This window comes from Chiloscyllium plagiosum, unplaced genomic scaffold (assembly GCF_037043375.1).
Source record: "Chiloscyllium plagiosum isolate Xiang-an unplaced genomic scaffold, Cpla_swu_hap1 HiC_scaffold_13, whole genome shotgun sequence".
Taxonomy (NCBI): Eukaryota; Metazoa; Chordata; class Chondrichthyes; order Orectolobiformes; family Hemiscylliidae; genus Chiloscyllium; species Chiloscyllium plagiosum.
Genome location: NW_028270151.1, coordinates 7,153,798 through 7,181,235, shown reverse-complemented (window position 1 = coordinate 7,181,235; position 27,438 = coordinate 7,153,798). Strand labels below are relative to the sequence as shown.

The 27,438-nt window shown below is 42.9% G+C and overlaps 1 protein-coding gene across 2 annotated transcripts in view; it reads right to left on the bottom strand.

The window, feature by feature from the left end:
- The window catches only part of LOC122556217 (plastin-1-like), a 149,760-nt gene that overhangs the window by 60,864 nt on the left and 61,458 nt on the right, over positions 1 to 27,438 (bottom strand). For both annotated transcript variants that reach the window (XM_043702777.2, XM_043702778.2), the window contains exons 2-4: positions 18,323 to 18,431; positions 14,498 to 14,661; positions 5,508 to 5,637 (exon numbers count right to left, since the gene is read on the bottom strand). In XM_043702777.2, the coding sequence (XP_043558712.1) occupies positions 5,508 to 5,637; positions 14,498 to 14,661; positions 18,323 to 18,392 (364 nt within the window). In that variant the 5' untranslated portion in view covers positions 18,393 to 18,431. The remainder of the gene's footprint in view (positions 1 to 5,507; positions 5,638 to 14,497; positions 14,662 to 18,322; positions 18,432 to 27,438) is intronic.

Sequence of the window (27,438 nt, the reverse complement as noted above, 5' to 3'; positions counted from 1 at the left end):
CTTCTCAACTGGTAACTATTGATGGGTAATTAATGCTGGCCCAGTCAGTGACACCCCCATTGGACGGACGAACGAACCTTTGGTTCGTTTTTACAAAATCTTCAGGATCATTGGCAACAGCACAACCCGGCACTGATACAAATTACACGACCAATGAAATGGCAAGATTCTGTGACCAGTTACATTCACAGCTAAATCAAATGTGGTACTTTCGGACAAGTCAACTTCTGTGCCAGTCTAACCACAAGTATCCCTCGTTCCTAATAAAGGGCTTATGCCCGAAACGTCGATTCGCCTGCTCCTCGGATGCTGTCTGACCAGCTGTGCTTTTCCAGCACCACACCCTCAACTCTGATCTCCAGCATCTGCAGTCCTCACATTCTCCTAACCATGAGAAACCCACCATAAAAGTAATCCACATTGCATCCATTATTACAGTTAGTGCAGAGCAAACATTCCCTGGCAACCAACATGGTAACTTTGAAGCGAAGTTTCCATGGCTTTGACTCCTGCTTAGAGCTGCAATTGCAGTTTCCAATGGAAAATGTCGACAGGCTAATAGGACTGTTCAGGATATGAAGAATGAATAATTAAACAATAACAAAATGAGTTTTGGCTTTGTTTTGCTAATGCAGCTCATACATTTGTACAAGTATTTCATATCCATTTTTTTGTTGGTTTCTCTTCAGTGTCCCTTATATAGGGGACTACATCATCATCATCATTATTCTTTGCTTTCAGAGACGAGGTGATTTTCCAAAGCTTGCTTGCTGAAGGCTTTTTCCAGTCTCCAACATTAAACTTTACGACTATCGCACTATCCTGCACAGTTCCATTATATATCACAGAGGGTCAGGCAGGGTTCAGGAGTAGCACCATCTCAGACTTCAAGGTGGGCTTTCTTCCACCTCAAGAGATACAACTCCAGAAGGTGGACAGTTGGAGGCGCTGTCCTTCAGCTCAGACATTAACCCTTGCATGGTTCTGTTTCTGAGAAAATAAAGTGACATGCCCCCCAATATCCAAAGCAATATCTATCCTACAACCACCATCTAAAGCATATCATCTGCCCATTGTCTTTGTGGAACCTCAGGTTTGCAAATTGATTTCCTTATTTCCTACATTACAACAGGGACTACACTTCAACAGAAGTTCATTGGTCATAAACGCATTGAAACTTCCAAAGGGCCCGAAAACCACTGTCAATGCAATTCCTCTTTTCCTATTTCAACAACATAGGGCAGGAATTTACCAAGTAGCAGAATTGTCCTTCTCTGCCACTCAAGAGTGGGTGGAGAAAGAATGCCCCCTGATGCTAGCTGCTCCTCAATCTTGTAATTCTTCGAGGAATTTTATTCCTCTAAAGTTACCTGGTGAAGTGGGTCCATGAGGGAGGCATCTTATACTCCACCCTGCCCTCCTGACAGGATAACCTGACGCTGACTTTCTCCTATCAGTCTCAAAACCGAGGCCATGCAGGACACTACTCATAACTGGTCATTAAAACGGCCATTAGAAAGACTCCGTTCAGGAGAGCATGAGCAGGCCATGCAGGGTGAAATGGTAAAGGTTGGTGAGTGGACGTCCCTGACCCCAAGCCCACAGTGATCCATAAAATGCTGCCCTCCCTGTTAGTTTTTCTTGGAGGTTGGAATCTGTTGGGTCTGTTTGGAAAAGCCTACCTCTGATTCCTTTTCTTCAATAATTTTCTATCCCTAAACAGATATGGAAATGATTACCTGTAACCAAATTTAATTTGATTTTCAGAGATCATAAGGAACATCCCAGCGGCTGCACAGAAAGCAAAATTATTCATGCAAAGCTTGTCAGAGAGTAAACCAAGAGCTTCCCTGGTGCCCGACATATCCTCCACAACCCTGATTCACTACAGCCATTAATTAGATTCAGACTGGAGCCTCTACATCAACAAGAGATAGAGTTCCAGGCAACAGTACCAGTAGTTTCTCCAAACAGCAATAGTTTGGTTCCCAATAGTGCACACAGACTTCTTATTTTAATATACATTAGATATTGACAGGCAGCTGCTGTGCCTGTTCCTGGAATAGACCAAGGGATTCAATTTAATCAGTAATAACTCTTTCTAATGCTGTTCCCGTAATTATCTTCAGAAGACTGACAGTTCCAACATAGCTGTCTGATATTGTATTTGTGTTGGTGGGTGGGGTGGTGGTGGGGGTGGTGTTGGTGGTGGGTGTAGTGGGGGTGGTTGGTGGGTGGGTGGTGGTGGTATTGGTGGGTGGGTGGGTGGGTGGGTGGTGAAGCTGTGCCACAGACAAAGCTAACTTACTCCGTTGCTCTTCAATAGATCTGCTTTTAATTAAACAGAGGGGCAAGAAATAGTTTGTTGCCTGAAATTACTGTTTCAATAAAATACTTTTCCAAAGACTGGGTATTTGTGGCAACTTCTTAAAAGTTGAAGCACAGAAGTTAATAAATTTACGCAGAATATTGATGACTGCCAGTTGACTCTGATGATGATTCAGTGACAGGAGGTATTTGTGTGGTCTACATTCAGAGTCAAATCATTAATGATAGCAAGCAGCATCAGCATTATACGTGCTGACTCATCAAGGTCTCCAATTCATCTTTGATTCTTATAATGAGTATTTATCCATCTAAAATGAATCAACGTATTGAGAAAACAAAATAAAAACCAAAATACCTGGGGTACTGGAAATCAGAAACAAAAACAGAAATTGCTGGAAATGCTCAGCAGTTCTGCTTTCTTTCCAGAGATGCTGCCAGAATTAATGCTCCAGGTCCAGTGACCCTATCCCAGGACTGGCGTATTCAGAAGGCATTTTGTGCATCAGGGAAAGATCTGCAAACAGTGATATGCGCACCAACTGCTATTCATGGGTAGTTGTGGAGGATAGGAAGAGGAGTATTGCTTTTTTTCATTTAGTCTAAATATTAGCTTTAAAATTGGTATTTGTAAGACAAGCTAAATTCCTCAGAAGCTCCATTTCATGGCACTTAATAAACAATAACTTGCATTTATCTAGCACCTTTCACACAGTGCAAATGTTCCAAGGTGCAATATTGTGTCATTATTAAACAAAATTCGGGCATGTCAGGAAACGTTGGGGCATATGTGAAAAATGTGGTCTGAAAGGTGAGTTTTAATGAGTGTCACTAAAGGTGGAGAGATGTGGGAATGGACTTCAAAGCTAAGGTCACCAATAGTGGGGATACTTAGACGGAGGTTACACACCTTGGAGGGCAGCAAAGCTTGAAAGGGTTACAAGGACCAGCAGGGGTGAGGCCATAGAGACTCCTGAAACATGAGAATTAAAACAAAACACATTGTTTAACTGAGAGCCACTGTCGATCAATGGGTGAACTGTACTTGGAATTGTGAACAGTCTCACGTTTAATCATGGGAAGCATATGGGAGGCTAGTTTAAAAAAAAAAGTAGCTACCTCTACACTGGATTATTTCAAAAGAAACAAATGAGGAATTCAGCAACAGTTGAGGTAAGGCAGATGGAGTCAGGTGGGTGAGGAAACGTGTGGTCGGTGTGGCTATGAATTCAGAAACTCATTGCTATCAGACTTTTAAATGGCAGTCAGGCTCTGGGGAGTCAGGAGATGAGTTACAAACTGCAGTCTTCCTAGCTTCTGATCTGCTCTTGTAGCCACTGTGTTTATATGGTAAGTCCACTTCAGTCCACCTCAGTTTCTGGTCAATCATAACTCCCAGGATATTGATCGTGGGAGATTCAGTGTTGGCAAAGCCACTGAATGTCATGGGATAATCATTAGATTGTTTCTTATTGAAGATGGTCATAGTTTGGTTTGCATGTGTTACGAATGTTATTTGCCACTTGCAAGCCTGGATATGGTCCAGATCTTGTTGCATTTGAACATCACTGCTTCAGTGTCTGAGGAGTTGTGAATGGTGTTGAACACTCCACAATCAGCGAATATCCCCTCTTCTGACCTTAAGGTCGTTGACGAAGCAGCTGAAGATGGTTGGGCAGAGGACACTACCCTGAGGAACTCCTGCAGAGATGCCCTGGAGCTGAGAAGACTGATCTCCAACAACCACAATCATTTTCCTGTGTATTAACAGTGGAGAGTTGTTCCCCACCTCCCAATTCCATTTAATCCCAGTTTTGCTAGGGCTCTTTAATGCCACACACAGTCAAATGCAGCTTTCAATGTCAAGGGTGGTCACTGGTAATTCTGCTCAAATAAAATTCTCAAGAAACTATAGTAAACTGGTCGAACAGGACTTCCCTTCATATATCCATGTTGACACTGGCCAAACTGAATTATTTTCTGAACATACAGTAATCAAACTTGATAATAGATTATCGTATTTCCCCTACTACTGATGTCAGACAAACAGGTCTCGCTTGCATAAAGGGGAAGGAAAGAAAGAGTAAGCAACAGAGACATCATGAGTGAGAGTGAGAGTGAGAGTGAGAGTGAGAGTGAGAGTGAGAGTGAGAGTGAGAGTGAGAGTGAGAGTGAGAGTGAGAGAGAAAAGAGAGAAGGAAAAAAAAGAAAGACAGAAAGAGGGGATAAGGAGAAGAAAAAAGGAAATAGAAAAGATGAAATAATTTGTTAATCTGCTTTGACTTCAAATGATCAAGTGCAGAGTCACAACTGGACTAACAATAAAGAGCGTATTAATCAAATCATGAAGCTGCATAAAACAGTTTCTAAATATTCTTCATATCAATTGTGCTTTCCATGTTGGACAGTTGCATGTCACCAAATAAATAAAGCCAAGGTTTACATAAATGAAGTATCTGTCAAAATCTGCTTCTGTTCTGAAAGGTCACAACAATGTTGGCTTTGAATTCTGAAGGAACATTGGGACAATGTTGCAGCAAATAAAATGTTGTTGCCCAAAGCCAGTGGCAAGAAATTAAGAAAGCACAAATGGCTCATTGGTTATTTATGAAGTTCAAACTGACTTCGACAGAGACTTGGATCTTTGCAATGCAGCACACAATGTGCCCATTAAAGGAACAGATAATATTAATGTGGAAAAATGAAAAAAAATGTATTTCCTTTGTTAGGTGTCACAAAGGCGACCATAACCATGCTTCAGAGGTAATATCAAGCTATAAAAAATAGCCAATGAATTATAATGCCCCTTCACAAATTAAATGGGAATATTTTGAATGGTTGATTGAGCATGTGAAACAACTCTATTCATAACATACGTATCTCTACTCATGACCTCATGATTCAATGAGTGCCATTGCAATGTAGTCAGTTTCCGCCGATATTCTGGCCAGGATTGGCAAAATCCACATCCTTATTACTGTTCTGTTAAAGAATATTCTCCTGGATTGCAGGTTGAATCATGCTCAGTCCAATCAACTGGACCTGGGCTTGAACTCTGATTTCAAGAAAGAATATCCAAAAAACTAAATGTGCTAGATGGAACTCGCTATTCATCCCACTCCCAAGAACTGCTGAGACAACTGGTCAAGTAGTAAACACACTGTAGAAAGTTACAGATGTACCTTCATAAGAATGCTGCGTTCCTTCACTGGAGCGGTCAGACATTCCACCAATTGCACAAATTCCCTCTTTCTTGTTGATGACTTTCCTGAATGTTTTGCTGATCTCTTTGTCTTTCAGCTCTTGGAAAACCTGAAAAGTTACAAAACAAAAAAAAGTCAGTGAAATGTTCTGGTTGGCACAACTGCTGTGTATTATGTAAATTTGTGTGGTCTTCTTTCAACGTTGCAGACCATATTCACCTCTCTGTATCAGGAGACTAAATGCTGACTGGGTGGTTGCTTTACAGAACATCTCTATTGAGTCTGCGGGCATGACGCCAAGATTCCAGTAGCCTGTCATTTACACTCTTCACCCTTGTCCTCATTCTAAACTCTCCTGTCCTTGTTCTAATGCTGAGTTCCAATTACATTCAGCATATGCCTAAGGTACAGCATCTCAGATGTCTATTACAGCCTTCCATACTGATTACCAAATTTAACAATTTCAGACTGCAATCTCTGTACATTTTGTTTCTTTCAGTTTTAAACTAATTTTCTCTTATTTAGCTTTAGATGGCAGTCACCATTAAACTTCTTCTAGGCACTTTTGTTTCCTTACTGTCACACTATTGCTCCCCGTGACCCCACAACACCAACCTTTTGTTACTCAAGCTCTTCTGACCTCCACCCTATCTCAGATTTTCTGTTCTGGTTTAATTATCACTAGCTAAATCAATGGCATTCCTAACTTTTCCCAGTTCTGAAATTTTTATTGACCCGAAACATTATTTTTACTTTTCTCTCAACAGATGCTGTAAGTACAGTATTTCCAAATTTTCTTATTTATTATCACCACCAGTGAAGGTAGGATCAGGTGATGTTCTTACCCAGTTAGTCTGTCACACACAGTATAAACAATATTCCTCAAAAACCATTAGACCAATTTAACTGAAGTGTAGTATACAGCATGGAAAGGACTTCTGTGAATCTGTGAATCAAGACCCAGGAATTACTTTGAAATCATTAAGTGAACTGCCTTTTTCTTCTAGAATATTGTACATTATTTTTTAGAATGTTATCTACTGTATGAGCTGTGAAGGAATTCATCATGGTGTCATAATGTGAGCAGAGTTTTCAGAGCAGATTGGATATAAATGCACCCGAAGCCTCCTTACTGAGATGGAAGCTCTTGATTTAAAAAAGAAATTCTTTTTAGCTCTGCAGTTATAGACTATCGACCAGGAAGGGGATAAACTCAAGGACAGTGGCAACAATTAGTGAGCATGGTGGCAGAGGCATATGTTAGAAACAATCTCTTCACTAGTTTCCTGTTTGTCACATTATTTCCGGTGCCAAGATGTTATCATGCCCTGGTGTCATAAGTTTACGGTTCCCATCAATCCTAGTGCAAAACATGGGCATGCCTAAATATATATACACCATAATCATATTCACCAAAAAACATGGCTGCAATTCCAAATTGCATTTTCCAGTTCGGTTCTTCAAAGCATGCTGCAGGTAAATTACCATGTTCTACACAGGTAAATAGAGTCAGATGTACAGCATGGAAACAGACCCTTTGGTCCAATTCGTCCATGCTGACCAAATATCCGAAATTAATCCAGTCCCACTTTCAAGCATTTGGTCACACCTCAGCGTCCCATGCTCCAAGAAAATAGCCCCACTCTATTCAGTCTCTCCCAAAAGCTCAAACCTTCCACTCCTGGCAACGTGCTTGTAAATCTCTTCTGAATCCTTTCAAGTTTAATCCTTTTAAATTTATTTCAGCTTGCACAACTTCAAAATCAATTTCAGATTTGTTTCCTTCATTTTTTCTTTGCAACAGTTTGCAATCCAACAGAAGGTGTTAACCTAACCGGTGATATTTTCCCTCAACTTTTGTTGTGCTCTGACTAAACCAAACCCCCCCGTCCTACAAATCCAGCTACCGACCAGAGGCAGTAGAAATGGCCACAACTAAAAAGAAAGGCCTATAGCACTGCAAAGAGCAGTCAGCAAGCTACAGGTACAGGGAGGGGCAACACAAGAATAGGGGAGGACCGTGCATTGACAATATTTGGGAGCATAGCTCCGAGGAGCATGTAATATTCAAAATCAGGGGATCAGCGAGCTGGACAACTGGTTTACAATGCAGAGTAATGTTGACAGAGTGATCACCAACTGAGTTTACCACGGAGGACACTTCTCAATTTCTCCCCTCACTTGAGGCATGGTGACCCTCAGGTTAAACCACTACCAGTTGTCTCTAAAGACAGGCCCTATAGTCCAGTAGGACTATGGCAACTTTAATATTTTTAATATTTCAAGTAAACACCAAATTATTCACTAACCAGAATTCAGAATTCTCCCCAGAAGAAAGGTAGAAGACAGAGGGTAGTGGTGGAGGGTTGTTTTTCAGACTGGAGGCCTGTGACCAGAGGAGTGCCACAAGGATCGGTGCTGAGTCCGTTACCCTTGTCATATATAAACGACTTGGATGCGAGCATAAGAGGTACAGTTAGTAAGTTTTCAGATGACGGCACAATTGGAGGTGTAGTGGACAGCAAAAAAAGGTTACTTTAGATTACAACAGGATCTCGATCAGATGGGCCAATGGGCTGAGTAGCAGATGGAGTTTAATTTAGATAAATATGTGGTGCTGCATTTTGGGAAAACAAATCTTAGCAGGACTTCTACACTTAATGGTAAAGTCCTAGGGAGTGTGGCTGAACAAAGAGACCTTGGAGTGCAGGTTCATAGCTCCTTGAAAGTGGAGTCGCAGGTAGATAGGATAGTGAAGAAGGCGTTTGGTATGCTTTCCTTTATTGGTCAGAGTTCTGAGAGTTGGGGGGTCATGTTACGGCTGTACAGGACATGGGTTAGGCCACTTTTGGAATATTGCTTGCAATTCTGATCTCCCTCTTATTGGAAAGAAGTTGTGAAACGTGAAAGGATTCAGAAAAGATTTACAAGGATGTTGCCAGGGTTGGAGGATTTGCACTATAGGGAGAGTTTAAATAGGCTAGGGTTGTTTTCCTTGGAGCATTGATGGCTGAGGGGTGACCTTATAAAGGTTTACAAAATTATGAAGGGCATGGATAGGAAAATAGACAAAGTCTCTTCCATGGGGTGGGGGAGTCCAGAACGAGATGGCATAAGTTTCGGGTGAAAGGGGAAAGATACAATTTTAAAAAAAAAAAAGAGACACCTAAGGGGCAACTTTTTCACACAGAAGGTGGTATGTGTGTGGAATGAGCTGCCAGAGGAAGTGGTGGAGGCTGGTACAATTGCAACATTTAAAAGACATTTGGATGGGTATATGAATAGGAAGGGTTTGGAGGGATATGGGCCGGCTGCTGGCAGGTGGGACTAGATTGGGTTGGGATATCTAGTCGGTAAGGACGAAATGGACCAAAAGGTCTGTTTCCGTGCTGTACATCTCTATCACTCTAAGTCACAAAAACCAAGATTTTGATCATGACCTGTATTTGGCCTTAAAAGGTGCAGACCCTTTGGTGATTTTAAACATGAAGACACTCAAAAGGAACAAGAGCTGAAGGTTCCCACCAATAGCTGGAATTGCAGCATCATCAATTACCCAAAAACTTCTCAGACTTTAAGGACTGGTCACTAGTGGATCAAAGGAGGAAAAGAAACATCAGCTGGACAGGGCCGTCAAGCCAAAAAAGCTGATTTTTAAAATTTGAAAATGGATAATATGATGAACATCAGGATGAATTGTGAAATCACACCGAGCTTAGAAGATTCAAAAGCTAAGTAAAACAAATCTGAGAGACATTGCAATAACAGGATAGACAGAAAAATGTTGCAGGAAGTAGATTTAAGCATGACTTTGCAAATATTAAAAAATAAATCTTTCAGTACATCCATCTCACTCCAGCTCTGATTTTACATTATTAACACTGAAACCAATTCTCCTCCAATTGGTCTTCAAAAGGCAATGTGGATATTACATAAAGCAACATGCACTCCATAGATATAATGCCCTTCCCTGCTTTGTCAGAACAGAGCATATCCTGACTTAGCAACAAAAATGTCACAGTGGATCGGGGAGTTGAATTTCTCAAAACATGCAATTTTAACAACCAAAGAAGCCTCATACTTCAGTTTACATGTTAGTGCATATTGCTCTGTAAACAATGAAAAGTATGTGATGTAACATGCAAGGAACTAAGTGTACCCCAGAGTAGGAAACCAAATATTTTAACCATTTGTCCTGACGATAATGTATTTACATACCACACAGCAATTGTGCCAACCAGAACACTTGTTCCCTCCTAAAGATAAATGATCAAAGATAAAAGGGAAACAGAAGAATGGGTCCAGATTTGTAATATTTGCATGTCTTTTGCAATTTGTTTGTTAATTTCCTTAACATTATTCCACAAAATGCCAACAACATCGAATGTTTACAGATAATAAACAAATCCCATTGTTTTGTCAGCTGATCTGTAACAAACTAAAGGGAGGCCAAACAGAAAAGAGATTGTGTTGGGCTTAACAAGAGGAACTTGTTGGACATTCACTCCTGAGCATGTTAGCACAAATACTCATCATATTTCAGAGAGTTTATAAGCAGGGTAATGGTACCGTAACATTTGGTCAACAATGAGGCTTGATTGTCTTTCGGTTGGACAGAACTTGAGTATTACTTTTTAAAAAAGCATTACATCATAGCTACGGACCCTGAATTCATCAGACCAGTTTGCAAAAAATACCAAAGTAGAAGGAAAACAACATTTACAATGCACGAGAGGACAGCAATGACCGGTTAGCAAGTGCACGGTGATTGGTTAAGGCACTGTCATGGTGAATGCACCAGTGAATGATGACTGGCAGTTATCTGCCAAGCTTTACATTTTAGAGATGAAAAAACTACAGATGCTGGAATCCAAGGTAGACAGGCAGGAGGCTGGAAGAACACAGCAAGCCAGGCAGCATCAGGAGAAGTCAACGTTTCGGGTGTCCTGAAGAAGGGTTACAATCTTTAAATTTTAAACAGCGAAGGTTAACTGATCAAAAAAGGACCAGAGAATGGCTGTCACCTATTTTGTTGGGTTTGAACAGCACAGTATTTGTGCATATTCTGTCTACAAAGATCATGAGCCTGTGGAATAATACATGCAGTTTCCAATTGAGCAAGCATGGCACACTGCCAGTCCAAGTGATAATTCTAAATTGGCGAAGTATTTCTTTAAACACTATTATTGAGCAAATATTGTTGAACCGTAGAACTATATCAACTGTCAGACAGTTTGGTTTGAGATTTGCAAGCATGGGATGGTTACAGACTTTGTTTGCAGCAAACAGCTGGATGGACATGCTACTGTTTTCTATTACATTGGTATTTCTTGAGAATTTCCATGAAGTAAAGGCAAAGTCACAATAGTCAAAAAGTGTGGTGCTGGAAAAGCACAGCCAGTCAGGCAGTATCTGAGGAGCAGGAAAGTCAACGTTTCAAGCACAAGCTTATGTTCAAAATGTTGACCCTCCTTCTCCTTGGATGCTGCCTGACCTGCTGTGCTTTGCCAGCTACATACTTTTTGATGCTGAACTCCAGCATCTGCAGTCTTCACCTTCGCAAAGTCACAACAGTCCTACTAGGCCATTTGCCTTCTTTTTATTGTTGTGGTTCTGTTCGCCGAGCTGGGAATTTGTGTTGCAGACGTTTCGTCCCCTGTCTAGGTGACATCCTCAGTGCTTGGGAGCCTCCTATGAAGCGCTTCTGTGTTGTTTCCTTCAGCATTTATAGTGGTTTGTCTTTGCCGCTTCCAGCTGTCCACTGCAGTGGCCAGGATATTGGGTCCAGGTTGATGTGCTTATTAATTGAATCTGTGGATGAGTGCCATGCCTCTAGGAATTCCCTGGCTGTTCTCTGTTTGGCTTGTCCTATAATAGTAGTGTTGTCCCAGTTGAACTCCTGTTGCTTGTCATCCGAGTGTGTGGCTACTAAGGGTAGCTGGTCGTGTCGTTTTGTGGCTAGTTGGTGTTTATTTTTTTATTTAGCGAGTGAACAGGATGTCTGACACTCCTGTTCTTTTTTTTTGTTTTACACTACCGCCTAACTGCAGTAGTGCTTATTTTTTCCACAGCACTCATGTTGTGTGTGTGCGCGCGCGCACACACAGGTGAGAGACACAAGGCGTACAAATCTTTATTCAGTATCCACCACCAAGAAGAAAGGAAAACACCCGAGTGGCCAGTGACAAGCAGTGCCCTTCATATCAAAAGGCAATGCTGTGTGATCAAACAGTGAAGGGGAGGGCAGGGATTAAATCAAAATAGAGTTGGAGGGGGAAATAATGCACTCCACTCCCTGCGGCGCCCATCTCTCCCTGAACAGCTCCAGGGTGTTGGTGGAGACCGTGTGCTCCTTCTCCAAGGACACCCAGGCTCTGACGTAGGCTAGTTGGTGTTCATGGATACGGATCGTTAGCCGTCTTCCTGTTTGTCCTATGTAGTGTTTTGTGCAGTCCTTGCATGGGATTTTGTACACTACACTGGTTTTGCTCATGCTGGGTATCGGGTCCTTTGTCCTGGTGAGTTGTTGTCTGAGTGTGGCTGTTGGTTTGTGTGCTGTTATGAGTCCTAGTGGTCGTAGTAGTCTGGCTGTCAGTTCAGAAATGTTCTTGATGTATGGTAACATGGGTTGTGGCATGTCCTTATTCCGTGTCTTTCCCTTAGGCATCTATTGATGAAATTGTGGGGGGGTATCCGTTTTTGGCGAATACATTGTAGAGGTGTTCTTCTTCCTCTTTTTGCAGTTCTGGTGTGCTGCAGTGTGTTGTAGCCCTTTTGAACAGTGTCTTGATGCAACTTCTTTTGTGTGTGTTGGGGTGGTTGCTTTCATAGTTCAGGACTTGGTCGGTGTGTGTGGCTTTCCTGTGTACCTTTGTGGTGAATTCTCCGTTCGGTGTTCTCTGTACCATCATGTCTAGGGATGGGAGTTGGTTGTCCTTTTCTTCCTCTCTAGTGAATCCGATTCCTGAGAGTGTGGCGTTGATGATCTGGTGTGTGTTTTCTATTTCTGTGTTTTTAAAATGATTACAAAGGTGTCATCCACATATCTGACCCAGAGTTTGGGTTGAATTTGCGGTAGGACTGTTTGTTCTAGTCTTTGCATTACAGCTTCTGCTGTGGGTTCAGAGATGGGTGAGCCCATGGGTGCGCTGTTGATTTGTTCATATTTGGTTGTTGAATGTGAAGTGTGTTGTGAGGCACAGGTCCAGTAGTTTGAGTATGCAGTCTTTGTTGATATGTTCCCCGTCTCGTTGTCTGTTCTGTCTGTCCAGCAGGTTGGCTATTGTTTCTCTGGCTAGGGTTTTGTCGATAGAGGTGAACAGTGCCGTTACATCGAAGGAGACCATAGTTTCTTCCTGGTCTATGTATAGATTTCTGATGATGTCCAAGAATTCCTGTGTTGACTGTGTAAGAGTGTCTGGATCCGCTGATCAGGTGTTTCAGTTTCTGTTGTAGTTCTTTAGCCAGTTTGTGTGATGGTGTCCCTGGTAGTGATACGATGGGTCTGAGTGGAATGTCTGGTTTGTGCACTTTAGGTAGTCCTTAGAATCTGGGGGTGGTGTTGCTTTCAGGTTTCATTCTCTGTATGTCAAACCTGGTTATCGGTCCAACACGTCGACCTGGACCCAATATGCCGGCCACTGCAGCGAACAGCTGGAACTGACAACCGGAAGCGGCAGAGACAAACCACTATAAATGCTGAAGGAAACAACACAGAAGCGCTTCACAGGAGACTCCCAAGCACTGAGGATGTCACCTCGACAGGGGACGAAACGTCTGCTACACAAATTCCCAGCTCGGCGAACAGAACCACGACAACGAGCACCCGAGCTACAAATCTTCTCTCAAACCTTGAATGCCTTCTTTTTAAACCATGTGATTAATTCAAACTACACTTTCCATCACCATCAGCTCTCGACCACACACCAACCTCACTTGGAACCATAAATCATCATTCATTCCCAAGCAGTAGATCAAAATCATGCAATCACTTCCTAATGGGGCTCTAACTATAATGCAATGGCTGAAGCCAACAGCTCTCACCCCTTTCTTCGGGTCTATTGACTGGTGATCTCTTTCACTTTTAGAGAAATTGTTTTCTTTAAGTCACCCTTCCACAGTCTTCCATCTTTTTGAAGGCCAATTGGGAAGATGAAGAGGAGTCAGCTCAGGGATAGATATGCTCTAGAAGATGTTCAACAGCTGGGAACTTTGCAGTCGGAATATGGTGTGGTATAGGTAAAAGAAAAATTAAACAGCATTCCTGAAATTTGTCTTCTGTGAGAAAGCATGAGGCGGCACGGTGGCATAGTGGTTAGCACTGCTGCCTCACAGCGCCAGAGACCCGGGTTCAATTCCCGCCTCAGGCGACTGACTGTGTGGAGTTTGCACATTCTCCCAGTGCCTGCGTGGGTTTCCTCTGGATGCTCCGGTTTCCTCCCACAGACCAAAAATGTGCAGGTTAGGTGAATTGGCCATGCTAAATTGCCCGTAGTGTTAGGTGCAGGGGTAAATGTAGGGGAATGGGTCTGGGTGGGTGCGCTTCGGCGGGTCGGTGTGGACTTGTTGGGCCGAAGGGCCTGTTTCCAAACTGTAAGTAATCTGTAAGTAATCTAATCTAAAAAAAGAATAGAGTAAACAGGGGGCTTGAAAGAATCAGATTCAAACCCAGACCCAATGTAACCAGCAGTACTCCAGGATGACGACGATGACAACAACAAGAGAAAAGAAGCACGACTCAAGTAGGAGATCAGATCAAAACGCAGACAGATGATCCCAGAAGAATCCAAAGTAGAAGTAGAGGTATTCAATAAGGAACCGGGGCTATTTCACTTGGTTTACAATGCAACTCTTGGTTAGTTGCTGTAGCAGCACAATTGCAGCACCACAACTTTGGAAATGTACCAAAAGGACATATAACAAGAAAAAAAATCTACAAATGGCTGAAAACAAACACGAGGTTCACTCACCGAGACAAATTCTTCAAAACTGATCTTTCCATCCTTGTTGTGGTCTCCTACATTAAGGATCTGTTCCACAATTTCTCGCACCTTGTACCCAGGTAAAGGAAGGTTTGCCTCCTTAAAGAGATCTTGAAGTTCGTAATCACTGACGTAGCCAGAATTGTCAAGATCTTTTGAAAAGAAAATCCTCAGGTTTAACGCAGTCTGCAGCACAACAGCCAATATGATGTACACACCATATTCATCCAGTGGTCATCTGTGTGTCCACCCCTGCCCCACCCACAGTTTGAAAAGATTAATAATTCAATTAGCATCATGTTTAGAGTTTATCAAATACTTTCAACAAATCATGCTCACTGATTTGAAGATGCCGGTGTTGGACTGGGGTGTACAAAGTTAAAAACTTCTACCATTACAACCGTATCATTCTTACAGATAACCGGAGATCTCCCTCCATACTTGCTTCTCAATTTCTCGCTGACTACTGGGGATCTTTTCTTCTTTCTCAGTTGCACCCATACAACTTCACTGGATGATATCCCAGGAATATCTTCCCCAATTACACTGATGATATTACGGTTTAAAAAGAGGTGTACTTTGATCTTTTTTTGTAAAATATAAAAAATAAGTTTGCGAGAGAGGTGGCAAGCAGCCGACTCAGAGCCATTGGCGAAAACAGTTTGAGGCGCCTTGGGGATTTTTTGAAAGTTGCAATGAGAGGCAGCCTGAATGGGCAGTGCAGGGTCCCACAGAACCAGGATTGTTAGTTTATTTAGTAGCAGTTATTGCTGGCTTTTGAAGTTGAGTGGAACCTGTGGAATATCTCTCCCCACATCTTACACAGAAACAGATAGACAGACACACACACAGACACGGTTTTGTCCTGACATTTTTCCCTCCTGGACTGGAGGATTACACGTCAAACAACCTTTTTTTAAAAACTGATTTTGTCACTGCCAAGGGTATGTTTATGGAATATTACTATAAAGGAACCTCGATTATCCGAAGGACGTGGGCGGGGAGTTTGTAGTACAGTTAATCAAATGCTGGATAATCGAATGCTGGATAATCAAATGCTGGATAACAGTTTAGCCAAGCAGCGGAACTTTGCAATCTTGCCAGATAACCCGACATTTGAATAATCGAATGCTAGATAATCGAGGTGGTCCTGTATATTGAAACAGTTACTTTTTAGTGGTTAAATAATCTAATATTCTGTTAAGGTTTCCAATAAAATTAAGTTATTCCAATTTCTTCTTTCTTTTGTTGTATTTTCACGAAAGCATATGAATAAAGTGTGTTTTGCTTCAAATCTGGCAGTGTGACCAATTGAATTATATTCAGATCACAAAACCTTTAAAATAAGAGTCTAGACTATCTTCTCAATATATTTTGAGGTGGTTTGGTCTGGTCCATAACAACTGCTGTAATGTCAGGCCGAACCAAAAATGCCACTCCTCCTCCCCTCTTGCCGCCACCACCACCACCCCCCATTTCTATCATCCCTATAACATCTACACTCCAGAACATTAAACTGCCATTCCTGTCCATCCCTGAGCCAATTTCTGAAGTAGCTGTGATATCCCAGTCCCATGTTCCCAACCATGCCCCAGTTAAGATCTGGGAATTTCTGAGGATCAGGTCTGAATGCCCAATGGTCTCTTGAGATATTGGGATAGGTGGATAAAGTGAAGGTGGTATATGGGATACTTGCCTTTATTAGTCAAGGCATAGAGTTGAGAGCAGGGAGGTGATGCTGGAACGGTGTATAACTTGGAGTCGGGCAAAGCTAGAGTATTGTGTGCAGTTCTGGAATCCATAATCTAGAAGGATGGAATTGCAATGGAGAGGGTACAGAATAGATTTATCAGGATGGTGCCTGGGCTGGAGAGTTTCAGTTATGAAGGGAGATTGGACAGACTGGGGTTAGTTTCCTAACAGCAGAGGAGAATGAAAGGGGTCACAATTGATATGGATGAAATTATGAGGGACTCATACAGGAAGGAACCTTTCCTCTTAATGGAAAGATCAATGACCAGGGGGCATAGATTTAAGGGAAAAGGCAGAAGGGAAAACCTTATTCACCCAGAGGGCAGTGGGAATCTGGAATTCACTGCCTGTAAGGATAAAGTCATAAGTCACACAACACCAAGTTACAGTCAAACAGGTTTATTTGAAATCACAAGCTTTTGGAGCACGGTTCCTTTGGCACTCCGAAAGCTTGTGATTTCAAATAAAACTGCTGGACTGTAACCTGACGTTAAGAGACTTCTGTCTTTGTCCACCCCTTTGGCACCTCCACATCTTGGCCTGTAAGGATGGTAGGGGCAGAAAACCCTCAGCATTGAATGAGTATTTAGATGGGCAATTGTGATACCAAGGCTATGGGCCAAGTGCTGGAATAACAGGATTCGAATATTTAGATGGTTGTTTTGACCAATGCAGACATCATGGGCTAAAGGGCCTTTCTGTCTGCTGTGGATGTCTGATTTCCACCTTGAATTATGCAAGGCAAGTCAGACCAAAAACAGAAATTGCTGGAGAAACTCAGCAGGTCTGGCAACATCTGTAGAAAGAAAGTCGAGCTCATGTTTTGTGCCCAGAGACCCTTCTTCAGAGAAGTCAGATCAGTGTCTCACACACCGGTTTTGCTCTCTGGGCTGAACTAATATGGTTATTCCTGCTAGACCACCAGTGCACAGAAGAGACTCTTGCACAGTACAGTGTGCAGCTATAGCTAGAGTCTAGATTAGAGTGGTGCTGGAAAAGCACAGCAGGTCAGGCAGCATCCGAGGAGCAGGAGAATCAACGTTTCGGGCAAAAGCCCTTCATCAGGACTGAAGGCAAGGAGTCTCCAGGGTGGAGACATAAATGGGAGGGGGGTGGGGTGGGTCTGGGGAGAAGGTAGCAAAGAGTACAATGGGTGGATGGGGATGGGGGTGAAGGTGATAGGTCAGAGAGGAGGGAGGAGCGGATAGGTGGGAAGGAAGATCGGCAGGTAGGACAGGTCATGAGGATGGTGTTGAGCTGGAAGGTTGGAACTGGGATAAAGTGGGGGTGGGGGTGGGGGGGGGGGGGGGTGTTGGGGGAAAGAGAGAAAGAGAGGAAATGAGGAAACTAGTGAGGTCCATATTGATGCCCTGGGGTTGAAGTGTTCCGAGGCAGAAGAGGAGGTGTTCTTCCTCCAGGCGTCAGGTGGTGAAGGAGTGGCAGTTGTTATGGTTTGAGGGGTGGGGTTTGAGGGCAGAGGTGCAGGATGTGAATGAGATGCATTGGAGGGCATCTTCAACCACGTGGGAAGGGAAATTGTGGTCTTTAAAGAAGGAGGCCGTCTGGTGTGTTCTGTGGTGGAGCTATAGCTAGAGGTAAAGGTGGGCTGGAGCCACAGCGTGGAGGTTACCTGCAGGCAGTGCTGTGTTGGTGAAGCCCAAGGTGGTTCACTGAAGGTGAAATGGAAAATTCCAGTCGGCGTCTGATCCATGGAACTGTCTTTAGAATAATTATCCCTGATTCCTATCCCTAATCACCATTCTCCCCATTCAACTCAGCCTTCTCTGGAGGGCAGGAGGACCTGGTTGTCTAGTGTCCAATAACACTATCTTCCACACCCCTTATCAAAAATCCTGCCTCCCCGCTTTCTTGCTGGCTACAACAAAAGGGCTTTTTTTTTTCCAAATCATGCATTGATCAATATTTCATTACCACAGTATTTTCTTAAAAGGTCAGAAGGTAATTACAGTGGCTCAGACACAAAGGGCTTTTGTTTCATCAAAACGTAGCGAGAGGGGACACAGTCTCAGTTTGTTTTAATATAACAGACAGAAACCATACCTATTTTGTTAAAGGCTTCCTTCATTTCCTCCAGTTCTTCCCGAGAGATGTGAGTTGTGTGGTTTTCCATTTTTAACCAAAGTCGACGGCTTTCTTTACGATCTCGGACCTAATTTCAATGCAAGATCAATTCAAAGCCTTTTAGTTCTTCAGATATGGGAAAAACAAAATGCACAAGAGAACAATCTGTTTTGAAAAGGTGTGTCTGTTTGTTTAAAAACTCTATCACCAAAGTAAGACTATTACTCATGACTAGTGATAGTTGGCCCTTTCACAACCACACCAAGAACATTTACTGAGGCTGAGGGTGCTTTCTGAAGTCAACTCCTAACATTATAATGCCTTTCTTTGTAATTTGTACATGAAAAGCATACTAATGTCTGCCACTAAAAATGACCAGGTAAAACTTTACCAACTCACCCCATGTGTTTCAACCTTTCCTCATCACAAACTGTTGTTTACCAGCTAGAGGATATCATTGCCTAGAATGGGCACAATATTATTCTCCACCCATTTTTAATATATTTCATACAAAGCTGAACTTATCACAAAAGAAATTACAAAACTTATTCATAGATCCCTGAAGTCAGCAGAGCACATGATCAGAATAGTTAAGGCATTATATGGGACACTTACTTTCATCAGTCGAGACACAGAGTATAAGATCAAGGACATAATGTTGGAGTTGTACAGAGCGTTAGGCTACAAATGGAGTACTGCGTGCAGTTCTGGTCACCTCACTATAGGAAGGATGTGATAGCAATAGAGGAGGTACACAGGAGGTTCGCCAGGATGTTGCCTAGGCTGGAGAAAGAGAGCTATAAAAGGAGAGATGAGATGGACTTGGATTGTTTTCTTTAGAGCAGAGAAGATTGAGGGGGAACATGATTGAGGTGTGTAAAATTATGAGGGACATGGACAGGGTGAGTAGAAAGCTGTTGTTCTGCTTCATTGAGGGGTCAACCACAAGAGAGGGCTGTTTAAGGTAAGGGGCAGGAGATGCAGAGGAGATTTGCGAAAAAAAAACTTTTCACTTAGCAGGCAGTGGGAATCTGTAATGCACTGCCTGGGAGGGGAAGGCAGGGGATGCTGGAAACCTACAATCTTTACAAAATATTTGGATAAGCACTTCAAACATTATAACATTCAAAGATTTGTGATAGGTGCAGGAAATTGGGATTAGCTCAATTTTAGCGGCAGTCATGTCAGTTCAGACTTGATGGGCTGAAGGGCCTTTTCTGCATTATATGATTGAAGAAGATGGGAGCAGCACGGTGGCTCATGGTTAGCACGGCTGCCTCACAGCGCCAGGGATCTGGGTCCAATTCCAGCCTCAGCCGACTGTCTATGGAGTTTGCATATTCCCTCAGTGTCTGCGTGGGTTTCCTCTGGGAGCTCCGGTTTCTTCCCACAGTCCAAAAATGTGCAGGGTAGGTGAAACTGACCATGCTAAATTGACCATAGTGTTCAGGGATGTGTAGGTTAGGTGCATTAGTCAGGGGTAAATGTAGAGTGAAGGGGAATGGGTCTGAGTGGGTTACAGTCCAGAGGACGGGTGTGGACCTGTTGGGCCGAGGGACCTGTTTCCACAGGGCAGGGATACTATGATTGAACAGGTCTCGCGAGTAGCTGTGGCTGAAGTACTGCTAGCCCTCAACTTTAACGGTGAAGTCTAGACTTGATGGAAAGTAGATGATCAGTACCAATGATTAATAAAAGGTTATGCTGCAACCACGTGACAATCTGCATTATTACTGATCTGTGGAGTTTGACTACATTCTGTCAATAGTACTAACGACTTGGGCTACAGATCCAGCCAAGCGTCTCCAGATTGGTGACAACATTAATATCTACCCAACAATATGGAACATTGTCCAGCTATGTCCTGCCCTCAAAGAGCAGGGCAAATCCTGAAATGTGTTTTGCCTCCAGCACAGTAACTTTACCTAATGCTTACATTATCTCTCATAACATAAGAAACCAAGACATGGGTAATGTGGTACTGAAAGATCCAACACACCTTTATAATAACTCCAATGTACACCAATGTTATCATCACTGGCTCATTCTACTATTTAGCTATTCAGCTACAAAAGGTAGCTTCAAGAGATTCGAGTTAAGCTGGATTCTGAGACCTTTACACCCTCAGCTTACATTCTATGAAATAGTGACATCAAGAGCATGTCTCTGAAAGAGGTGCACTGATAAACCAATTGTGAGACATGACTCAACAAATTCAACATGGACAATTACCACCTCAGCCAATAGCCAAGTGATGGAAGGTGACATCAATAGCACTATCATAGAGTAATAGGGACAGACAGCACAGAAACAGACCCTTTGGTCTTACTCATACATGGCAACCAGATACAGTACAACCTCAATTATTCAGACATCGATTATTTGAATTTCAGATTATTCAAACAAGATCTCAAGGTCCCAACGTTTAGGTAAACCATGTTATCCGAACATTCGATTATCCAAACATTCAGTTACCCAAACAAAAAACTCCCCACTCATGTCATTCAGATAATGGAGACTGCCCAGTGTATTAAATTAATCTCGTCTCATTAGCCAGCACTTGGTACATATCCCTCCAAACCCTTCCTATTCATATACCAATCCAGATGCCTTTTAAATGTTGAAATTGTATCAGCCTCCACCACTTCCTCTGACAGCTCATTCCATTCATGCACCACCTTTTGCATGAAAAAGTTGTCCATCTTTCCCCTCTCATGGCACAGTGGCTGAGTGGTTAGCATTGCTGCCTCACAGCACTATGGACCCAGGTTCAATTCCAGCCTGGGACGACTGTGTGGAGTTTGTACATTCTCCTATACCTGCGTGGGCTTCCTTCAGGTGCTCAGTTTTCCTCCCATGGTCCAAACATGTGCATGTTAGGTGATGATTCAGAGATGCTGGTGTTGGACTGGGGTGTATAAAGTTAAAAATCACACAACACCAGGTTATAGTCCAACAGGTTTAATTGGAAGCACACTAGCTTTCGGAGCTTTCATCAATCACCTGATGAAGGAGCATTGCTCCGAAAGCTAGTGTGCTTCCAATTAAACCTGTTGGACTATAACCTGGTGTTGTGTGATTTTTAACCATGTTAGGTGAGTTGGCCTTGCTAAATTGCCCAGTGTCCAGGAATGTGTAGGCTAGGTGCATTAGTCAGGGGTAAATGTAGAGTGAAGGGGAATGGGTCTGAGTGGGTTGATCTGCAGAGGGTCGGTGTGGACTCGTTGGGCCCAAGGGCCTGCTTCCACACTGTGGGGATGCTATGATTCCCCTTAAACTTATGCCCTCCAGTTTTGGAGTCCCCCACTCCACGCAAAAGACCTTGGTTATTTACCCTATGACCCTCAGGATTTTATATCCAGGAAAACTCCAGGAAAAACTCCAGGAATGCTCCAGGAAAAACAGCCCTCGTCTATGCAGCCTCTCCCTATAGTTCAAATGCTCCAACCCCAGTAACATCCTGGAAAATGTTTTCTGAACTCTTTCAAGTTTCACAACATCCTTCCCATAGCAGGGAGACCAGAACTGCACAGATTACAACAACAGTGGCCTAACCAATGGTCCTGTACACCTCCTATACGCAGTGCTCTGACCAATAAAAAGGAAAACATTCCAAACACCTTTGTTATCCTATCTATCTGTGAATCCACTTCCAAGGAAATATGAATGTGCACTCCAAGTTCTCTTTGTTCAACACTTCAATCAGCACTTGCTCAACAACTGAATTGTTCACTCATGCTGACAAGTTGGGGGTTCAACCAGGCTTATTCGACCTCCGACCTCAATGAAGGCTTGCCTCAAACATGCATAAAAACAACTGAGCAGAGGAGAGAGTGACAACCTTTGACATGAAAGGAGCATTTGACAGACATCAAGGAGCCCTAACAAATGGAGTCAATAGGAATCAGGGGAGATTGATTCCAACAATGGGACATACTTGGCACATGGGAAGGTGGGTGGAGTGTGGGGTTCTGGAAAAGCACAGCAAGTCAGGCAGCATCCAAGGAGCAGGAGAATCAATGTTTCGGCCATAAGCCCTTCATCAGGAATGAAGGAGATCTTATGTCCGTTAGGTCAAATCTCCTGCTCCTCGGATGCTGCCTGACCTGCTGTGCTTTTCCAGCACCACACTCTTGACTCTGATCTCCAGCATCTGCAGTCCTCACTTTCTCCTAGTTGATTTCCACATGGGAAGACGGGTATGACTGTTAGAGGTCAGTCATCTCAGCCCCAGGACATTTCTGCAGCAGGCCTCAGTGTCCTCGGCCCAACCATCTTCATTAATGACTTTCCTGTCATCATAAAGGTCAGAAGTGGGGATGGTCAGTGAGTCATTCATGACTCCTCAATACTGAAGCAGTCAGTCAATGCTCAAATACACAAGACGTGGACAACATTCAGGCACGGGCTGATAAATGGCAAGTAACAGAAAATCCAATCCTTGTCCCATCACATTCAATGGCATTACCATAGATCATCCCCCATTATCACATCATGGGGCTACCATTGGCTAGAAACTGAATTGGACTAGACGTATAAATACAGTGGCTACAAAAACAGGTCAGAGTTGCAGTAAGTAACTCATCTCCTAACTTTACAAAGCCTGCCCACCATAAACAAGTCCCAAGTCAAGAACGACAACAGAATAACACCACTTGTCTGAATGAGCACAGCTCCAACACCACTCAGGAAGCTTGACACCATCCAAGATAAAGTAATTCACTTGACAGGGGCCATATCTCATTCCTTAAACATGCACTCCCGTCACCACAAACAGGGGTGGCAGTGTGTACCACAAGATGCACTGCACAAACTCAAAGACTCCTCTGACAGCACCTTCTAAACCCACAAACTCTGCCATGTACAAGGGTGAGGACAACAAATACATGGAAACACTACCATCTGCAATTTCCCCTTTGGCCTGGATTAACAAATCTATTGTCATTGCTTCTCTGTCGCTGGGTCAGAATCCAGGAACTCTCTCTGTAACAGCTCTATGAGTGTTCAAGAAGAAAGCTCACCACCAGCTTTCTGAAGGGCAAATAAGTAAGAACAAAAGATGCCCATATCCTGTGAATGAATAAGAGACATTTTACAGACAACAGGAATCATCCAGTTTCAGCAAAGCCTTTTCATTTGTATGTTCCAAACATTGCCTTGCCCTTAGTGATTTCAAGCCCTATTTCTGATTCCAACATGGAACCAGAGCAATGCTTTATGCTTCTCCAAACTATGGCTGACCAGGTAACCAGAAAATTATACTAGCCCAAGACCATTTTATTGTTGTATGGTGAGTTCAAGTAAAGTAGACTGAAAACAGTGGAGAGGCAATGGTGTTATCAGCCTCATTCCTGGTGAAGGGCTCTTGCCCGAAACATCGATTCTCCTCGGATGCTGGCTGACCTGCTGTGCTTTTCCAGCACCTCTCTCTCGACTCTGATCTCCAGCATCTGCAGCCCTCACTTTCTCCTAGTTAGACTGTTAATCCAGAGACCCAAAAAAAAAAACGCTCTGGGAATCTGGATTCAAATCCTGCCACAGCTGATGGTGGAATTTGAATTCAATAAAAATCCATGGTCCCAAAAAAACCGATCTTGCTCATTATCGGGGGAAGGAAATTGTCATCCTTACTGGATCTGGCCTATTTGTGACTCCAGACTCACAGCAATGTGGTTGACTCCTAACTGCCCTCTGCGCAATAAGGACTGGCCATAGACACCCTCACCCCATGAATGAATAAGAGAAATCCTAACTGATATGCACTAATGTCACATTTTCATGTCCTGTCCAACTGCCACACAAACTGCTATCAAGTGAGATTCAGTGAAGTAAAGAGGGCCAAAGGCTCAGAGTGCAGAAGCAGTGAATCAAATCGCTGAGGAGGATGGGGCAGGGGTAAGGTTGCCCCATAGCCTTGTTTGGGAGAATGACAGTTTCCAAGTTACAAATTCGACACTTTCATAAGTATTAACGTGCAATTTAAAAAAAAATTAACCTATCTTTTTAATCAGCCTGTTCAGAGACATGATGACACGTCTTGGGAGTAGGTGGGGCATGAACCTAGGCCTCCCGGTCTAGGGACAGGGAGACTACCACTATGTCACAAGAGGGCTCCTAACATGTTTATCTTTAAAAAAAGCCACATGTAACATAAGGCTGGCATTGAAAGAGACTAATTGTTCTAATATGCAAAATGGTAGAGTCTGCATGATCCAAAGCACTTCTTGGTAAAATTATGAAAAACTTTTGTATATTCAGTTGTCTGTTAGGAAACGCCAGAATGCAAGTCAGAGTTTAATCATAATCCATCTGGATTTTGTGAATTATTTTAAGGCAACTTCTGTTGCGTTCTTGCTATTTACTGGAGAAGATTTCACCTTGAATTACTTCAAAACACACAAATGAAAAAAGTGAGATTGTCTGACATGACATCATTAAACAGTGCGATTAAGCAATATATTAAAAAGGAGCAGACTGCAGGAACATTTTCAGAAAGCCATTCAAAAATAAACTGTTCTATTCGTGACATTGGTTAGGCCACTTTCGGAATAGTGTGCACCATTCTGGTCTCCCTGCTTTGGAAAGGATATTGTGAAACTTGAAAGAGTTCAGAAAAGATTTAAGGATGTTATCGGGATTGGAGGATTCGAGCTATAGGGAGAGAGGCTGAATAGTCTGGGGCTGTTTTCCCTGGAGTGGAGGCTGAGGTTTATAAAATCATGAGGGGCATGGATAGGGTCAATAGACAAAGTCTTTTCCCTGGAGTGGGAGAGTCCAGAACTAGAGGGTAGAGGTTTAAGGTAAGAGGGGAAAGATTTAAAGAGACCTAAGGGGCAACATTTTCACGCAGAGGGTGGTGCTTGTATGAAATGAACTGCCAGAGGAAGTCGTGGAGGCTGGTACAATTACAACATATTAAAAGGCATCTGGATGGGTATACGGATAGGAAGGGTTGAGGGGGATATGGGCTAAGTTCTGGCAAATGGGACTAGAATAATTCAGTATACCTGTTTGGCACGGACGAGTTGGACCGAAGGGTCAATTTCCATGCTATATATCTCTGACTCTATGACAAGAGGATCTCATTTACAATTAATGCCTGGTGCTCATTCCATCCATTTGCAAGTCCCTTCATTCCAACCAGAGGCTGGATCCTGAAGTCCTGACACTTGTGTTAATGAGTTCTGGCATCCGTGCAATTACATTAAGTATAATGCAGAATGACCATCAGAACATCTGCTTCCTGTGTAATAGCATGGAACAAATAGTGGTACAGGGAGCACTGGTCAAATGGAAACAGTGGAACAATTGCCACAAATCTGACTTCGAGCACATAGCACTAGAGCTCACTACCCTTTACCATAACGAAAGAGCAGACTGGCAGCATCATCTGACATCAGCAAACTCTGCCCAATCCACTCCTGAGCAAACAGGTGACACAGGCCCCACCTGGGCCAATGTTTTTAAAAAAAAAGTCAATAAAAGGGGAAGCGCTGGATTTACATTCTGCCAGTCTCCATGGGAATGGATGGATCGTTTGTCATATCTGCTCCACCCAAACATGGGCGTGAACAAACTTTCAACCCTTAATAGTTATACTTTATATCATGTTCAGTAAGAGCGCGTGCAGAGTTACCGTATTACAAAGATCTGTCAGACCCACAGTCTGCTCATTAAAAGCTGTTATACTTTCCACGGTATAGCAAAAGTGCCAAATATATTAATTGAACAAAAACAATATAAAGGGAGCCACTCAATAGATGCAGTGAGGCAGTTCTGTCATGGTGTCGAAAAGTGCTGGGAAAAGCCTAGCAGGTCAGGCAGCATCCGAGGAGCAGGAGAATCTACGTTTCAGGAATAAGCCCTTCATCTCCTACTCTTTGGATGCTGCCTGACCTGCTGGGCTTTTTCAGTGTCACACTTTTTGACTCCGACTCTCCAGCAACTGCAGTCCTCACTTTCTCCTAGTACTGTAGTGGAGGCAGGGATGGAATGTGGGGAAATATATGGTGACATATTGAAAAATGTCTATATTACAGAGGTTGTTATGACCATGAGGGAGGGCAACATGGTCTTGTGTCATATGCAAACTTGGCAACAGTGCCCTCAATGCAATGAGCCATGAATTTAATTCATTTCTCTATGGAAGCTGCCTGACCTGCTGAGGTTCTCCAGTAGTCACTCAAAAAGGAACCAGACCAGGAGGGCATGGATTTAAACTGATTTGCAAAAGGATGCGAGACAAAACACAGCAAGTCTGGTGGAGGCAGGCTCAATCGGTAGAATCAACAGAACATTGCTGAAAATAGTGTGCAAGATTATGGAGAAAAAGCAGAGATTAGCACGGAGGTAATGCTGCTTATTTGAAGTGCTAGTGCAGACACAATAGGCTAAATGGCCTCCTTCGGTGCTGTAACACATCTGTAATTTTCTGCTTTTATTCTTAAGTGCTGCAAATTTACAAAACCAGTTCTTCCATGCAAATCCAACACAAACATTGTGGATGCTTAACGATACTGTGAGATGATCGAGCAAACTATTACCAATAGTTCAAGGAGGAAGCTCGCTATTTCATCCACGAACAACTTGAGGTGGTCAGAAACACTGATGATGTACACCCAAAAGAATTAAGAATTAATTTGAAAAATAAGTGTGGAATTGTTAAAAATAACCACTGACGTCTTAGCAAGTAATTTCAAATTACTCCTCAGTGCCTTTTCTTCAAAGTTAAAAATCACACCACATCAGGTTATAGTCCAACAGATTTATTTGGAATCACTAACTTTCAAAGCACTGCTCGGTGTCATCCGCAAAGTTTTTGATCATACACCTAACATTCAGTCTGGGTCACATGTTTACTCAGATTGCTATTATACGTGGTTGACTGACTGACTGACTAGTAGACTGGCTGGCTGCTTGCAAACAGACTTATTGATGAACGAACAGAGAATAAGCTGGGGATTTCTTATCCTGAAGAATTTCATGTCATGATGGCAAAAAGCAGGCTTAAAGGCATAGTGGCCTGGATCTGAACAATAGAATGCATCACAAATACATGCCAAACCGTTGATTTCACCTGGGAATCACTATGTGCA